At 39.5% G+C, this 18,638-nt stretch overlaps 1 protein-coding gene across 1 annotated transcript; it reads left to right on the top strand.

Moving 5' to 3' along the window:
- The first annotated feature begins 1,392 nt into the window (after positions 1-1,392).
- Positions 1,393-18,175, top strand: LOC114367848 (peptidyl-prolyl cis-trans isomerase CYP28, chloroplastic-like). The gene is made up of 2 exons (XM_028325061.1): positions 1,393-2,136; positions 17,721-18,175. Exons 1-2 carry the CDS (start codon positions 1,482-1,484, stop codon positions 17,927-17,929), a joined length of 864 nt encoding a protein of 287 aa, XP_028180862.1. The 5' UTR covers positions 1,393-1,481; the 3' UTR covers positions 17,930-18,175.
- Positions 18,176-18,638: the final 463 nt, after the last annotated feature.

The following is an 18,638-nucleotide window of genomic DNA, read 5'->3' as shown; positions in this document are numbered from 1 at the left end:
GAGGGACGAGGAACAATAGCGCGCAAGAAGTGGGGTTATTAAAATTTAAGTGAAGAATATTTTTGTCACTTCACTTAAATTGCTAGGTGCACCTAACAACATCCTTATCTGGCTCCCTCTTTCCAGACTTGGCACATAACCATAGTTTTTTTCCTTTCCCTTAAGATTATCTGGCCCATGGCCCATATACGTAAATTATTTTTTGGGAGTAATCTCTGACACTAAATCATATTTAGGAGCATTTGTGATAAAAAAAAAATATGAAGAAATGATGCATCTGTGATGATAAGTTTTGACTGATAGCATTTCAAAATTTACAATCATTTTTATAGCATTTCAAATGAGTTTTTTTTTCTTGCACAATAAGAAAAAATCAACAAATTAAATATAGTAATTATAACCTTTAAAAAAAATATTAAATATTACCTAATTTACGTATATGTTGCACTATACAACTTGACGTAATATATTTAACTCTTAATTTCAGTAGGTTATAATTTTCCATAAATTGAAACAATATATATGTGATTGATTGATATGTGATTAGTCTAATTAAGTTTTTCCTTGTACAATAAAAAAAATCAATGAATTAAATATAATAATTATAATTATCATGAATAAAAAAATAATAAATTAAATATAATAATTAGAATTTTTAAAAAATATTACGTATTACCTAATATTACACTAGACAACTTGACAAAATATATTTAACTCTTAATTTTGGTAGGTTATAATTATGTGAAAGTAAATTGATTTTGGTAGGTTATAATTTTTCGTAAATTGGAACAATATATATGTGATTGATTAATAGGTAATTAGTGTAATTAATTTTCATAAATTAGTGTATTAATTAATATATGTGGTTTGTAACCAAACTAAGTTTTTCAAAACACCACATCACGATATGAACCTTTGTTATAGGAACATTGAGAGCTACAATTTGATTGATATGTGGATACTGAACTAAAAAAAATTATTCACAAATTTTATTAGAATAGATGCACAAGTTATTTTTTAAAAGATTTATGCATAAGCTAAATACTATACTTTATTAATTTTATTGTGATTTTACATATTTTAAATATCTATTTAATAAATATTGTTTAATTATCCAGTTTATTAAATAAAAGTAAATACATCTAACATAAAGTTGTGGTCAGTTAAATAAAAAAAATATCAAGTAAAAATTATTATATTCTTTTGTATATATCTATTCTCATTTTTACAGTTAAATTAAAAAAAAAAACCACTCAAATACTCCGTTATAAAAACTAGTACTAATTAATAATACCATCAGTATCAGTTAGTATAACATTGTCTCCAGATTTAATTTAATGGCTGTAAGTATTAGTTGAATAGTTGGCAATTTCGTAAGTTGTCATAATTTGCATTATCTGTTACCCAATCCAAGGTGGACCCCACAGCGAGCTCGCCCTGCAAGTTCTCCGTCTCACACCCAAATCCAACAATGAACCTCGATGGCGTTCTCTCTCCCTCCACCACCTTCTCTCCCTCACCACTTCACGCGCCGCTCCCTCCTCCTGCTCTCCACCACCACAACCACCCTCTCTGTCCCATCTACACCCCCTCCCACTCCCATTTCCACCCCCACCACTCCCACAGTCACTGACCGCGTCTTCATGGACTTCAGCCTCTGCCCCAACAACTTCCTCCCCGACCGCGCCGACTCCCTCTCCCCTCTCTGCTCCGACACCACTCTCTTGGGCCGCGTCGTATTGGGCCTCTACGGCAACCTCGTCCCCCTCACCGTCTCCAATTTCAAGTCCATGTGTCTTGGCCTGAATTCCACCTCATCCTCGTACAAGAACACGCTCGTCCACAAGGTGTTCCCCGGCCAGTACTTCCTCGCCGGCCGCCAGGGCCGCCCCGACAAGGGCGAGGTCCGCCCGCCGCACGACCTGCCGCGCAACACCGACACGGTCGCCGCCAAGGCGTTCGCCCTCACGCACTCCCGCCCCGGCGTCGTTTCACTCTCGCTCTCCGAAAACGACGACGATGACGAGATTAAGCTCGATCCTGGGTACAGGAATGTGGAGTTCTTAATCACCACTGGCCCCGGGCCTTGCCCCCAGCTCGATAACAAGAACATTGTCTTCGGAACGGTGCTTGAAGGTAATGAATGCTAATGATAATGTTAGTTTGTTTTTCTTGTATGGTTAAATCAGTCAGTCCTCTAATTTATTTATTTTGTAGTTCAATTTGGTTTTCCGTCTAAATTATAAGAAATCGCCACTAAGTGATCACCATAAAATGCATATTTTTCAAAAAGTTGAATTAGAGAATCAAGTTGAAAAAAACAATTAGAGTATCATATTGAATCGATGATAAAAATTAGAAAACTTAATTGAATAAAAAAATAGAGGAGCAAATTGAATCTAAATAATAAATTAGAGGATAAAAAACTAATTTAACCTTCTTTTACCCATAGGAATTGAACTCAAGTAATAAGAATTTACAATAACTCACACACATTAACCAATTGGGCTAGATCTCGTTAGTTAGTTTGTATAATGAAGATTCTGAAATTTGAAAATTAGGACAATTTCTTAAAGATTGAAATTAAATTTTAAATTGCATCTTCATTTTAATTCTCTAAAGTACTTCAATCACTATAGTCTTTCAAAATTTTAATCAAGGATTAGTCCTTAAAGAACTAGGGAGGTGACTCATGTTTTTCACTTTTTCTCGTTTTATGTTTTGTGTACATAGAGGCATTGATTCGAGCTCAATGCTATCAAGTGTAGATGTTCTCAGAAGTGCTACTAACATACACATTCTTTTTAATGCACTCTCTTTGCTCAATTTATTGAAAACTACAAAATAACAAGTGAAGTGCATTAGAAAAGGATTGAGACCCACACAATTTTGTGATTTTTAAGAAAATTTAACCAAAAATAAAAAAAGTGTGTTATTAGCATTTGTCATATTTTAACGTCTATGGTCTATCTCATTTAAGTGTTCAAAATGTCAATGGAAGCACATATGACAATGCTTGTGTGAAAATTAGTACAATAGCTTTGTTGGAGAAGGGTGAAATATTAAGTTTGAGATATATCATTCATGTTGGCATCTTATTTTGGTTATGTAAAAAGTGGTAGAACATGTGCACACTTCAATAATACCTAGGCAAGGCGCCAATGGTAGGTTGAGATTGCCTCTAGAGGCTTGGCTAGAAAATTACTGCATAGGTCTAAATAGCTGAATTCAGTTTTTCTCCAGGCACAAGAACTCATCTTGCCCCTAGCCTTGCCCCCAGCTTGATAATAAGAACATTGTCTTTGGTATTGTGCTCGAAGGTAATGCTATTGATCATGTTAGTTTGTATAATGAAGATTCTGGGAAAATTGAAAATAGGACAATTTCTCATTGGAGATCCAACAACAACAACAACAACAACAACAACAACAACGCCTTATCCCACTAGGTGGGGTCGGCTACATGGATCAACTTCCGCCATAATGTTCTATCAAGTACCATACTTCTATCCAAATCATTAAGTTCGAGATCCTTCTTGATAACCTCTCTTATAGTCTTTTTGGGTCTTCCTCTGCCTCGAATTGTTTGCCTTCTCTCCATCTGGTCTACTCTCCTCACTACAGAGTCTATCGGTCTTCTCTCTACATGCCCAAACCACCTAAGTCTATTTTCCACCATCTTCTCTACAATAAGCGCTACTCCAACCCTCTCTCTAATAGCTCCGTTTCTAATTTTATCCTGTCGAGTCTTACCACACATCCACCGCAACATCCTCATCTCCGCTACACCTACTTTAGTCTCATGTTGGCTCTTGACCGCCCAACATTCTGTTCCGTACAAAATCGCCGGTCTTACCGTAGTCCGATAAAACTTTCCCTTTAGCTTGATCGGTACCTTTGCATCACATAACACCCCCGATGCTTTTCTCCATTTCATCCATTCTGCTTGAATGCGATGATTCACATTCCCTTCAATTTCTTCATCATCCTGTATTACAGACCCAAGATATTTAAACCGTGTGACTTGAGGGATAATATGGTCTCCTATTTTCACCTCTGAGTTAGATACCCTCCTACTTTTGTTGAACTTACATTCCATATACTCCGATTTGCTTCTGCTTAGGCGAAAGCCATGTGTTTCTAGAGCTCGTCTCCAAGTTTCCAACCTCTCATTCAACTCCTCCCTCGACTCTCCAAGGAGGACTATGTCATCTACAAAAAGCATGCATCTCGGCACGTGGACTAATTATATAACCAAATTAAAGTATATAAGTGAAGACAATTATGATTTTACAAGTAGATTTTGTAAGGTTGAGTTATACCTGAACTCAAAATTGTAAGATTTCTTGAATCATCAATCTTTCAAAAATTTTAATCGTTAAAAGAACTAAGGAGGTGACTCATGTTTTTCTTGTTATTTTATCTTGCTTGTATAGAGGTATTGATTCAAGACCAATGCTATCAAGTCTATATTTTTTTATGTTCATTGTCAAAGGTTCATCTTATTAATTAAACACATGTTTGAAATATCATTGGAAGCACCTAGACAACACCTATGCAAGTATTAGTTCTGTGCCTTTGTAGGAGAATGGGAAAAAAATTAGTTTGATAGTCTGTGTATGTAATTATTATTATATTTGCATTTTCTTTCAGTTGAGTAAAAAAATAGTAGAACAGGATACACCCCAATACTACTAGGCACGGTGCCATTGACATGTGATAGAACTGGACCAAAATAGAGGAAAAATCATTTTTATTCGAGTTAAATGCTACAACACAATGGTTACATACACTGATGAATTCGAGGTCTCATCACCCTCCTACTATCTCTAGTTTTCTGTCTAACCTCTAACTAACCCCTCCCAATGCTATTTATAGCCTCTTAACTAACTAACAATTGGTTATAACTAACAGTTAGTTATCCTAGTTGTCCTAACAAACTGACAGCTCTCTAACTCTTCCAAGGATATTTTCTAGCATACACCTTTTCCCATCTATTTCTGTTTGGCAAGAAGAATCATCTACTGTAGCTAAGCTAGTTGCTACGGTACAGTAGGAAGAATAAGAGGAGAAGGAGTGACAGTTAGGTTGTTGGGAGTTAGTTAGACTCTGCTAGCTGTCACCAGCTGGCAGGTTAGTTAGTAGTTTTGAATATATAACAGCTTTCTGGAGAAGGAGAATAGGGGGAGGAATTGATTGTATTGAGAGAACCTGAGAAGTGTCTCGGTGTTGTAAGGGAAGAGAGTGCTCTTCCTTGTGTAAAGAGTGAAAGAACTAACAATAATAGCGAATCCTTTATCTCTATGTGTACTATCTTGTGTGCGTATGTTCTACCTCTAGTTGCAGTTAGTAAAGTAAAGAAGATTCCTAACAACTGGTCCGATTTGTCGAAGAAAGAATCATGGATCGTGACGAGGCTCCATTCACTGCACTGGAATCTTCAGTTGCAGCATTGAAAACAACAACCAGCGAATTGAAGGTGATGACCATTGAGTTGCAGAAATCGTCTAAGTAACAAACTGAGGTGATTGCGAAGGTGTTGAAACAGTGTGACGATATTAAAGATTTGTGCAAGATGATGAAGATGCTCATGGAACAAAAAGGCATCACGTATAATGATGCCGAGAATGCATCTACGGAGCAAAACAGTGGGTTGGAGGATGAGGAGTCCGCAATGGAACCCGAGCCTTCATCAACATCGGAGGACGAAGAGAGCAAGTCTGAGGCGGATTCAATACTGAATTCGTCATGCCATTATTGGGCAAAAGGGGTGAAAATGCCAGTGTTTGAAGGAGAGGATCCGTTAGGTTGGATCACATGTGCGGAGAAGTTTTTTGCAGTGCAACATGTTCAACAGAGCCCGAAAGTGAGATTGGCCTTTATCAGCATGGAAGGAAACACCTTGCATTGGTTCCAGTGTTGGAAGCAAAAGACAAAGCGAAAAAGTTGGTTTGTTTTCAAGGCAGTGCTGATTAAGCGCTATGGCGGTACCGGAAGGGGAGATGTTGACGAGCGTTTGTAAACATTGCGCCAAACGGGGACCGTGACTGAATTCATTCAGGAATTCGAGGTGCTGGTGGCTCAAGTCTCGGGTACAAAGGAAGCGGAATTGAGAGGATATTTTTTGGCGGGACTTCGCAAGGAGATCCGGGCAAAAATTCGTCCCCACAAACCGAAGGATCTGTCAAGTGCCATGTAGTTGGCGGCTGATTTTGAGGAAGCTGAGAAAGAAGGGAATCCAGAGGTCGACTTGCGTAGTCGTGGGTTTCATTTTCAACCCAAGGGAGGAACGTGGATACACAATGTTGGAGGATCCGCAATGAACACCTTTCACAACAACCAATGTCAGAATCGAACTCTAACAGGGGAGGCACATAGCTCTGCGAACGTAATGGCTGCAAATCAGAGTGAGTCTACAAGCTCGGGAACGTGGAATAGTGGAGTCCGGAACCTGTCCTACCAGGAGTACCTTCGCCGCCGCGGAGCAAAACTTTGTTATCATTGTGGAGTTCCATTTGTTGCTGGTGACAAGTGCCTTGAAAAAACCTTAGGTTGCTTATTTTGGCAGAGGATGAATGAATTAATAATGAGGAGATTACAAGATTGGAGGGGGAGCTTGAGAATACATTTGACAATATAGGAGAAACAGAGGTGGAGTGTCAATGGATGGACTTATCCGTTTGCTCAGCTGGTGGATTTACTCAACCACAAACAATGAAATTGGAAGGGCTAATTTAGGGCAAAAGAATGTTGATTTTGATTGATAGTGGTGCTAGCCACAACTTTATTTCTCAAGAATTAGTGCAACAACTGGGTTTGAGTGGCTCCTACTCAAACCTATGGAGTGAGATTGGGTGATGGAAACAAGAAAAATGCTCAAGGTTGTTGTGAGCAGATGAAGGTTCAGTTAGGACAAATGACCATAACAGAGAAATTCTTTCTATTTGATTTAGGTGGTGTAGATGTCATATTGGGGGTAGCATGGTTGGAAAAGTTAGGAGATGTCAAGGTAAATTGGAAATCTCTGACCATGCAATTCAAACACAAGGATAGTTAGTCAAAATTCAAGGTGATCCTAAACTGCTATGAACTAAAGTGTCTCTGCAATCAATTTGCAAGCATATAGATGTTGAATTGGTCATGTTTCTATGGGTATTGGATACTATGGATTCACATGGCAAATACACCCTAGAGAATGACATATTATACTTTAAAGGCAAGTTGGTACTGCCTACCAATTCAAGCTGGATCTCACTCAGCCATTTAATGAATTTCACTCTTCCTTGGCAGGAGGCCACTCAGGGGTGTAGGACTTATAGAAGGCTAGCACAATCCCTTCATTGGAAAGGAATGCTCAAAACTATTACATATTTAGTGGCAGCATGCCATATTTGCCAAAGAAGTAAGTACCTCACTTCTTCACTAGCTGGTTTATTACAACCATTGCCAATCCCCAATGTTGTTTGGGAAGATATTAGCCTAGACTTTATTGTGGGATTACCTAACTCTAAGGGGCATGATGCTATTCTTGTGATGGTGGATAGGCTAAGTAAATATGGTCATTTCTTACTATTGAAGCATCCCTATACTACTAGGAGTGTGGTGGATATGTTTACTAAGGAAGTAATAAGGCTGCATGGGATTCCTTCTTCAATAGTAAATGACAGGGATGCATTGTTTTTGAGTAATTTCTGGCAGGAGTTATTCAAAAACAAGGAATAATTTTGAAAATGAGTACTACTTATCACTCTCAGTTAGATGGCCAAACTGAGGTACTAAACAGAACAATGGAGACATATTTGAGATGCTTCTATGCAGAGCAACCCAAATCTTGGGTTGAGTTTATCCCATGGACATAATACTGGTATAATACATGTTATCAGGGAGCTGCAAGGTGTACCCCATTTGAAATAGTTTATGGTTGAGCACTCCCATCTTTGGCAAGGTTCATTCCAGGGGAAGTCCTAGTTGAGGCAGTGGCTTGGGATCTTATGGAAAGAAATGAAGCACTTAATCAGTTGAAGTTTCATCTAAACAGAGCCCAGAATCACATGACAAAGTATGCCAATAATCATCGCCTACCTTCAATGATTAAGGAGGGGGATTGGGTGTATCCCAAGATAAGGCCGCATCGACAAGCTTCAATGCCTACAAGATTAAATCCTAAGCTATCAGCCAGATACTATGGCCCTTATCGGGTAGTTTAAAAAGTTGGAATTGTAACATTTCAGTTGCAATTACTCGACACTGCTCAAATTCACCTTGTTTTTCACGTTTTCTAATTGAAAATTGCAGCGGGAGAACATCAAATTGAGGCAAAATTTCCAAAGGAACTACAAGCTATAGAACAAGGGATACAACCGGAACAAATTCTAGGAACAAAAATGTTTGGTCCAACAGGAACAGAAATTCCACAAGTATTAATCAAGTGGAAAGGACAACATGTTGAAGGAGCAACCTAGGAGGATAGATCAAATATGATGCAACAATTCCCTGCTTTCAACCTTGAGGACAAGGTTCTTTTCCAGGGGGTATTGTTAGGCAAGAGGAATCATCTACTGTATCGCAGTTGCTACGGTATAGTAGGAAGAATAAGAGGAGGAGTGACAGTTAGGTTGTTGGAAGTTAGTTAGACTCTGCCAGCTGTCAACAACTAGCAGGTTAGTTAGTAGTTTTGAATATATAACAACTTTCTACAGAAGGAGAAAAGAGGGGAGAAATTGATTGGAGGAGTGACAGTTAGGTTGTTGGAAGTTAATTAGACTTTGCCAGCTGTCAACAGCTGGCAGGTTAGTTAGTAGTTTTGAATATATAACAACTTTCTACAAGAGGAGAAAAGAGGGGAGAAATTGATTGTATTGAGAGAACCTGAGAAGTGTCTCAGTGTTGTAAGGGAAGAAAGTGCTCTTCTTTGTGTAAAGAGTGAAAGAACTAGCAATAATAACAAATCCTTTATCTCTGCGTGTACTGTCTTGTGTGCGTAAGTTCTACCTCTAGTTGTAGTTAGTAAAATAAAGAAAATTCCTAACAATTTTTCCCTTTATCAGTACCCTCCTTCAAGATGGACCTTGTCCTCCAGGTCAAGTTGAGGAAAAACAGTTTGCATTTCATCAACAAGTTCCCAGTTATCTTCATGGTGGGGTAAGTCTTGCCATTTGATGAGAACCTCCTTTCTGCCATAGTTGAAGCTGAGACTTTTGTGAGGAAGAACAGTTCACTCACTAGCTTGATTTTATTACATTCAAACAACACATATATATACATTATAAGGAGAGAGACAGCTTGACAAGACAAGACACATTGTTGTCTTCTACAACAAGCTAAACAGAAAAACTACTTAAGAGATACACATAATTATAACACTCTCCCTCAAGCTGGAGCATATAAATCGTATGCACCAATCTTGGAACATATAAATTGAATCCTAGGCCCCTTTAAGGACTTAATCAAAATATCTGCTAGCTGATCATTAGAATTAATGAACTCAGTGACAATCTCTTTGGACAACAGCTTCTCCCAAATAAAGTGATAGTCAATCTCTATGTGTTTGGTCTCTCATGGAAGACTGGGTTTGAAGCAATGTGAAGAGCAGCCTGATTATCACAGTATAACTTCATTTGCACCACTTCACAGAATTTCAACTTTTCAAGAATTTGTTTAACCCACATAAGTTCGCATGTAACCATAGCCATAGATCTGTATTCAACCTCTGCATTAGATCGAGCAACAACAGTTTGCTTCTTGCTTTTCCAAGAAATAATATTTCCTCCAATAGAGACACAATATCCTGATGTGGATCTCCTATCCATGGGACAACCAGCCCAATCTGCATCACAATACTTAGATACATGTGTTACCTTTGTCTTCATAAAGCAATCCTTGTCCTGGAGTTCTCTTTATGTATCTAAGAATACGCATAATAGCATTCCAATGATCAACACGAGGGTTTTGCATAATATCAGGTCTTGTAACGGTGAGATAAATGAGTTTTCCCACAAGTCTCCTATATCTCTCGGGGTCAGGATAAATTTCACTCTAATCTGCCATGAGCTTCAGATTCGGATCCATAGGGCTATCAACAGGTCTACAATTCTACATGTCTATCTCCTCCAAAATGTCAAGGGTATACTTCCTCTATGAGATCACAACACCATCTCCTGACTGAGCCACCTCAATACCAAGGAAGTACTTCAAATATCTCAGGTCTTTGGTCTGGAAATGACTAAATAAGTGCTCCTTTAGCTGGACAATCTTAGTAGCATCATTCCTTGTAATCACTATATCATTAACATATACTATCCAATAAACACATTTCCCAGGGGATGAATGACAATAAAAAACAGAATGATCAGCGTCACTTCGTTTCAACCCAAAAAGTTGAACAATATGATTGAATTTACCAAATCAGGCCCGAGGAGATTGCTTCAACCCATAGAGAGATCGACGAAGCTTACACACAAGACCATACTCCCCCTGAGCAACAAATCCAGGAGGTTGCTCCATATAAATTTCCTCCTCAAGGTCACCATGAAGGAATGCATTTTTAATATCAAGCTGATGGAGAGGCCAATGACGCATGGCAGCCATAGCAAGAAACATAAGGACAATAGTGATCTTAGCTACCAGAGAGAAAGTGTCACAATAATTAAGGCCATATATCTGAGTATAGCCTTTAGCTACTAATCGAGCCTTAAGCCGATCGATCTCACCATTAGACCCAACTTTAACTGCGTAGACCCATCTACAACCCACAGTCTTCTTGCCAGGAGGAAGAGGAAAAGTTCCCAAGTACCACTATGTTCAAGAGCCTGCATTTCATCAATCATAGCTTGTCACCTTCCAGGATGACTAAGTGCCTTATGAATATTAGAAGGGACAAAATGCGAAGATAGAGAGAAAACAAAGGAAGAATATGAAAGAGACAAACGATGATAACTCAGAAAGTTATAGATAGGATGAGGATTATGAGTGGATCGAGTACCTTTTTGGATGGTAATGGGCCAGTCTGAATCAGAGGGATGAGAGGTAGTAGGATCCATGGCTTGAGGATTGATTGAAGAAGGATGAGAATCATGAGGAGAAACTTCAGGTACTGTAGAACCAACTGGCTGTGTCCTGCGTTGATATGTAAGAAGTGGTGGAGGAGCAACTTCAGTCGGGTGTGGTGGAGAAGATGGAACTTCACTGACATTTTGGTTTGAGGTACCTAGAGGACAAGGAGAGGGAATTGGAAGTACATTCTTGATGGAAGAAGAATGGTCCATAGATGGTGAGAAGAAGGGTGTGTCTTCAAAGAAAGTTACATCTGCAAACATATAATATCGCCTAGTAGATGAAGAGTAGCATTGTAACCCTTTTGAAGACGAGAATAACCTAAAAAGACACACTTGATTGCTTGGGCAGAAAGTTTGTCTAAACCAGGAGAGAGATCATGGACAAAATAAGTACAGCCTAACACTTTAGATGGAACATGGAATAAATGATCATGAGGAAAAATGATTGAGTGAGGAATTTGATTTTCAAGGGAAGAGGAAGGCATTCTGTTAACTAAGAAACAAGCAGTAAGCATCGCATCCCCCCAATGGTGTGCAGGAACATGAGAGATTAACATTAGTGAACGTGCGGTGTCAAGAAGATGACGATTTTTCCTTTCTGCTATACCATTTTGTTGTGGTGTATGGGGACATGTAGATTGATGTAGAATGCCTTTTGAAGATAAAAGGGAAGAGAAATCATGAGAAATACTCTTTGGCATTATCGCTTCTGAAAATCTTAATTGTTTTTCCAAATTGGTTTTCAATCTCATTGAGGAAGGACATGAAGATAGGCAAAAGTTCGGATCTGTCTTTCATTAAATAGACCCAAATACATCTAGAGAATTCATCAATAAAGGTTACAAAATATCGAAAACCAAAAGATGTAACACGGCTTGGTCCCCAAATATCAGAATGAATGGTAGAGAAAGCTGAATTACATCTTTGAACAGTTTGTGGAAATGATGACCTAACATGTTTTCCTAGTTGACAAGACTCACATTCTAGGACTCGAAGATTCTTCAGACTAAGGACCATCATTTTCAATTTTGGTAGACTTGGGTGACCTAGACGATCATGCAAAAGTTTGGGGTTTGAAGTTGCAGAACAGGAAACAGAAAAGTTGGATTTCAAGTAGTAAAGTCCTTGTGATTCACGTTCTTCTCCAATCAGTCGACCTGTGCCATGTTCCTGAATAACAAAAGAATTAGCGGTAAAGATTACTAAGCAATTTAATGAACGAGTTAACTGACTCAATGAAATTAGATTATTGGGACACTGAGGAATAAACAAAACAGAATCCAACTTTAATGAAGAAGATAAAGAGACTTGACCACTTCCTTGAGCTGCAACTTTGGAACCATTAGCTACAGTAACAAGATGAGGAATTTTTGGAAAAGAAATGGATGTAAAAGAGGACTTGTTACCAGAAATATGATCAGAGGCACCTGAATCAAGTATCCAAGGACTGGGACCATCAATAGATTGAGAAATACATGTTGTCGAATAACATGGTACAGAGGAAGATGAAGCCTAGCTGCTGGATTTCTCAGATTTCAACTTCAAATACTCTGGATACTATTCATCAGAGAACTTAGACTCTGATTTTTCTGTCTGAGCTACCTGGGCTACTTTGTCAGGAAAGCCATGCAGGGAGTAGCAATTCTCTTGAGTGTGACCCATCCTCTTGCAAAATGTGCATTGAGGACGTCCACCTCTTTCACTGTGATCTCCTCTACTGTTACGGCCTCCTCCTCTCCCACGAGGTGCAACCATGGCTGACGTTTCCACCGTATCAGCTGGATTTTCTTCTTTCAGCACATGAGGCACACGAAGCAGTCTAGTGATGAGAGAATCCATCGATGGAACTTGATCTCTAGCAAGAACTTGACACGCACATGATCAAAGTCTAAATGTAGACTCCTTAAGATAGGACCCATATAGAACTTATCCAGCTTTCTATTCCCTTCCTCTAGCGAATCAGCCACAAGGAACCTCTTCAACTCTTCCACTGCAGCCCGAGCTTTACCTATGTGTGCAATCATGTTGTGGCTGATTTGCTTGAGGGTTGTGACCTTCATGGTTGCATCAAACAAACTCTGAATATCATTGGCAAAGATTTCTCGGGCCTTCTTCCAAAAGGAACAACATGTTTTGAACGATCTAAGGATCTCCAAAACATCGGTCTCAACTGATTGCCATAAGACAGCACAGAGTTGATAATCCAGCTTTTCCCACTCAGGTCTTTTATCGTTTGGGACTGCCTCAGCACCTTTTTCAAGGTGGTCATGGTGCCTTTGGCCGAGAAACCATAGTTCCACTGAAGCAGACCAAGATAAGTAATTTTTCCAGTTGAGCTTTGTTGTTGTGATGGTAGGAATTCCGAAGAATGAAAGCACTGGTCCAGACAAGGTCATTTTTACTCAAAGACCAAAAACCTAAAGGAGAGAGAAGAGGAAGGCACAAGATCACACGTTCAAAGCGTTGAAACTAAAAACTGAGGGCTGATATGGACTCAGGAGAGTCCAACGAGACGACTGGTGGTGGTCAGGCGCGATTCCGGCCACGGGAAGACGGCGCGTGGCGATCACGCGTCGGTGTTTGGCGAGCATTGAAGCGGCGCGTGGCGGCCCTTTTGGTCAAGCGATCAGTTAGGTTGGGTTGCGCTCTTCGAGGCGCACAGAACCCTGTAGTCGCCGGTTGAAATGGCGGTCGGAGATGGAGACGGCCGGCGGCGGATACGACCCGCTCTGATGCCAAGTTGAAGCTGGGACTTTTGTGAGGAAGAACAGTTCATTCACTAGCTTGATTTTATTACATTCAAACAACACATATATATACACTATAAGGAGAGAGACAGCTTGACAAGACAAGACACACTGCTGTCTTCTACAACAAGCTAAACAGAAAAACTACTCAAGAGATACACATAATTATAACAGCCATCATTTGAAATTCTGCTTTGCATGACCTTCTCTGATTGAACCTGCAGTTCCCCAATTCGCTGTATCACCTTGTAGGGTCCATAAAATTGTGGACTCAACTTTTCATTTGGCTTTCTTGCTAGAGATTTCATTATATAAGGTTGTAGTTTCAAAAAGACCCAATCTCCTTCCTGCAGGACTAGTTCCCTTCTATGCTTGTTTGCAGATCTTTTCATTTGATCCTGAGTCTTGAGCAGATTGTTCCTCAGTTCCTGTAATAATTCATCTTTGTCCTTACTCAACTGATTTACCTTTTCCAATTTGGAAGGGATGTCAGCTCCTTTAACTAAAAGTGGGGATTCCTGTCCATACAAAGCTTTAAAAGGAGACATCTTGGTAGAGATATTGAAGTTGGTATTGAATCAGAATTCAGCCCAGGCCAAGTGGTTAGGCTACTGTTTTGGTTTGGTGCCAGTTAAATACCTCAAATAAGTAGCTTCTTCCCTCCAATGAAATGCATCCTTCTTGAGCAGTGCATTCAAGGGCTGTGCAATTTTCCCATAATCTTTCACAAATCTCTTGTAATACCCTGTTAACCCCAAGAATCCTCTTAATGCTTTAGCATCGTTAGGCCTAGCCACTCAGCCATTGCTGCCAATTTACTAGGGTCAGCTTCCACACCATTTCCTAAGATGATATGTCCCAAATATTCCAATGAATTCTTACCAAAGTTGCATTTTTTCTTGTTCACCTTTAGTTCATGTTGCTGCAAAACTTGTAAGATTGCTTTCAAATGCATGTGGTGGTCCTCAAGGCTACTACTATATACAAGTATATCATCAAAAAATACTAATGCAAATTGCCTTAAGAAGGGCCAGAGCACCTCATTCATAAGTGCCTGAAAGGTGGATGGTGCACTAGTCAACCCAAAAGCATTGACCAAGAATTCATAATGACCCTTATGAGTTCTAAAAGTTGTTTTCTAGATATCCTCTTCCTTCATTCGAATCTGATGATACCCAGAACACAAATCTAGCTTGGAAAACCAATCAGCCCCCCAATTTCATCCAATAATTCCTCTACAATTGGTATAGAAAACTTATAAGGCACAATAATTTTGTTGAGTGCTCTATAGTCTACACAGAATTTTCAACTCCCATCCTTTTTCTTAACTAAAATAATTGGACTAGCATATGGACTAGTACTAGTTCTAATAATTCTAGCAGTTAGCATATTTCTTACCATCTTTTCAATTTCATCCTTCTGGTAATGTGGGTATTTGTAGGGCCTTAAGTTGGGAATCTTAGTTCCCTCTTGGATAGTGATAGCATGATCTCTCTCCCGATGTGGTGGTAGCCCTTGAGGTTCCTAAAAAACTTGTTCAAACTGTGTCAGCCGTTGTACCATTTGGTCAGGAACTGCTTCCACACACTTCTCTCCCTCCACCCTTTTTAATTCCACCATAAACCCTTGGTCAGACTCCATCATGGTCTCCTTGATCATTTTCATGCTAATGGAAGCTTTTATCAACTCTGCTTCAATCCTTAATATGACTTTTCTGTTTTGCACTGGCACTGTTAATGTCAATTTCTCAAAATTGGCCTCAATTGCCCCAATCCAGCCAACCATTCCATCCTTAACACCAAATCACACCACCCAATTCAAACAAGTAACAATTCTGTGTGAACTGTAAATCTTGCAATTCAATAGGCAAGGATCTACACACTCCTTGACACCTAACCTTGTGCCCATCTCCTACTTCTACAGAATATGAGCTTCTAGGGGTTACCTCTAACCTTAGCTCCTTAACTAACTTCACCGATATGATGTTATGAGTGGCTCCACAATCAATTAGCACAATCATCCTTTTATTTCTAATTTTTCCCCACAATTTAAGAGATTTCCGGATGGTAAAGCCTTCAATACTATGCAGGGATAATTGGTGAAACTCCCCCATTTCTTCTTCCTTATCCTCCCATTGCTGGCCCTTAGGATCTCCTTCCTCCTCTTCTTCCATAATCATTAATCTGAATTGTCTATTTTTGCACACATGTGTAGGATTATACTTCTCCTCGCATGTGAGACACCCTCCCTTCCTTATCTTTTTATTTACCTCTGCAGGCGACAAATTGTGGAACGTTCTTCTACCTTTCCAACCACTTGTCCCTGTTTTTGTAGCATTCTGAAGGTCAGCCACCTTATTGTTTGCTGGCTGCCAATCCCTTACCAATTTCTGTCCCGAATGAACGTTTTTCTGCAGATTACTCCCTTTACCATTACCCACGGGTAACTTCCCTGAAATTCTGCTCTTATCTTCCACTCTTCGAGCCTTAACCATGACTTCCATCAAGTTCTTTGGTTCATGAAGCCTTACCTCAGTGCTAATCTCTTCCTTTAACCCCTTAAGGAACATTTCCACCAAAATGGCTCCTCCAACCCTTTCACCATGATAATGCACTTCTCAAATTGACCTATGAATTCCTGCACTGTCTTTTCTTGTTCCAGTGCCAGCAGTGCTTGGAAAGGATTTCCCAGGCTCGAAGCCTGAAACCTTTGGGTGACAGCAATCTTGAACCCATCCCAAGAATGATTTGGATTCCAAGATTTCCACCATTGGAACCAACCCAAAGCTTCCCCATCCATCGCAACCATTACAACCTCCAGCTTGTCCTCTTCCTTACGATGCGTAACTGGAAATATCGCTCGATCTTTGTCAACCAGCCCATAGGATCCTCATCGTCGAATATGGGCAATTCCAAATTCCTCCACTGATTGCCGTCATGCGATGTCATACCTTCATCTCCTCCACTCGCGTCAACTGCGTGCACGTTTGACGCAGGAGATTTTTTCTCCCATGCCACCGCCAACCTTTGGATCATCCCTTCGATTGAACTCAACTGCAATTCCACTGCTTCACGATTCTCCTTTATCGCTTTCTCCATAGCTTCCATGCATGTCTCCATTCTTGCATTCGCCTTTGTCACCATTAACGATTCTACACTCCAAGATCAGAGTTCTGATACTAGTTGATAGAACTGGACCAAACCAGCGGAAAAATTGTTTTTATTCGAGTTAAATGCTACAACACAATGGTTACACACAGTGATGGTCTCATCACCCTCCTACTGTCTCCAGTTTTCTGTCTAACCTCTAACTAACCCCTTCCAATGCTATTTATAGCCTCTTAACTAACAATTGGTTATAACTAACTAACAGTTAGTTATCTTAGCTGTCCTAACAAACTGACAGCTCTCTAACTCTTCCGAGGATATTTTCTGACATACACCTTTCCCCATCTATTTCCCCCTCTATCAACATGTTAGGGTTGCTAACAGAGACTTCGAGAATTTTGTCACAGGCCTAAAATTTAAGCAGTTTTATCTTGAAGAGGGTTGCCTTTCAAGCAGAATTATGGTTGCATTGTGGGGGAATTGAACCTGCATTCATGGGAAAGATGAGAGTTAACTTGGGATCTTTGATCGCTTGTGTCAACCTACATGGACACATTCACATTTGCTATCAACTAGTAAAGTTTGCTACACAAAACCTTTGGTTGTGTACAGAGTATATGCTTACATCCAGGTTCCAATAATTTGTTTTGACTTACATTCAACAATATTGTGCATCAAACTGTTGATCCGATGACACGAGGCAGTTGTTGGAACACTGAACTATTTGATATGTTTGGGGGCTAAATTTTACGAATGTTAATTCATCTTTAATTACCAGGGAAGTGCTTATCTCCTAGTTGAATCTAATTGCAGGATTAGATGTCATCACAGCTATAGCTTCCATTCCCACATACCTACCATCTGAGCGAATTCGCCAGTTTAATGACTTGGCTCAATTTTTTGGAGATGAAAGGGCTCAGAATGCACGTAACATATGGAACAGGCCTCTTAAGAGCGTTTATATTAGTGATTGTGGGGAGCTGAAAGTGACAAAGCCTTCCCTCACGCCTTCTTTGCCATAATTTATTTCCATGTATGTATATATTATCCGAGGGGATTTCATGTTACTGGTCTATGTAAAATCACACTCACATATTCTTTGAAAATAAATGATGATGAATAAAACCACAAGCAAGCAACATGAATGACTTTTGAAGTTGAAAATTAAAAGGTTTTATTTTAGTTCATTCATTTCAAAGCTGTGAAGGACACAGTACATACATGCAGTGAAGTTAAACATTGATATGGTATGCCAGAGTTTCTTGTAAGTTAGTAATACAACATTATTATTGTGCAAATATCCTTTTCTATCTGCTTCAAATAATTTCAAAGATTTACATATTTCAAGGTGGGCTTTTCTTCTTTTGAAGATAATCTCACGACAGGTTACTTAAATTGTCATGGCTTCAAGCACAGACAGTTTCAAGGGAAAAGAAAAGGAAAATGAAGTCTGGGATGTTACTTTTGTGTATCTCCTATGGCTTCCAACTCTTCTGCAGGAAATTCCTCTAATCATCTATGGTTTTTTGTGCGAGCCTCCTTTTTTTTTTTTTTATCTCATTTCCCATGGATTTTTGCCTCAGTGAAGGTTAAAAGATTTTGAAACCTTTGTGGAGAGGGAGCAAGAACTCCATGACTGTCTCTTGGTGAAGGCTATCATACTCTGCTGGGGGAAAGCACAAAAGCAACCATGCTTCAACTCGTGTAGCTCACGGCTGAAATTTTTTTTGG

The sequence above is a fragment of the Glycine soja genome, chromosome 9 (assembly GCF_004193775.1).
Source record: "Glycine soja cultivar W05 chromosome 9, ASM419377v2, whole genome shotgun sequence".
NCBI lineage: Eukaryota > Viridiplantae > Streptophyta > Magnoliopsida > Fabales > Fabaceae > Glycine > Glycine soja.
The sequence above is the reverse complement of the archived record's forward strand: the minus strand, read 5'-3'. Positions and strand labels throughout refer to the sequence as shown.

What these genes read in the sequence shown, in the direction of transcription:
- LOC114367848 (XM_028325061.1), top strand. Translation starts at nt 1,482, where the DNA reads ATGGCGTTCTCTCTCCCTCCACCACCTTCTCTCCCTCACCACTTCACG. An exon ending in CTTCGGAACGGTGCTTGAAG is followed by an intron (nt 2,137 to 17,720) that starts GTAATGAATGCT and finishes ATCTAATTGCAG; the next exon opens with GATTAGATGTCATCACAGCT.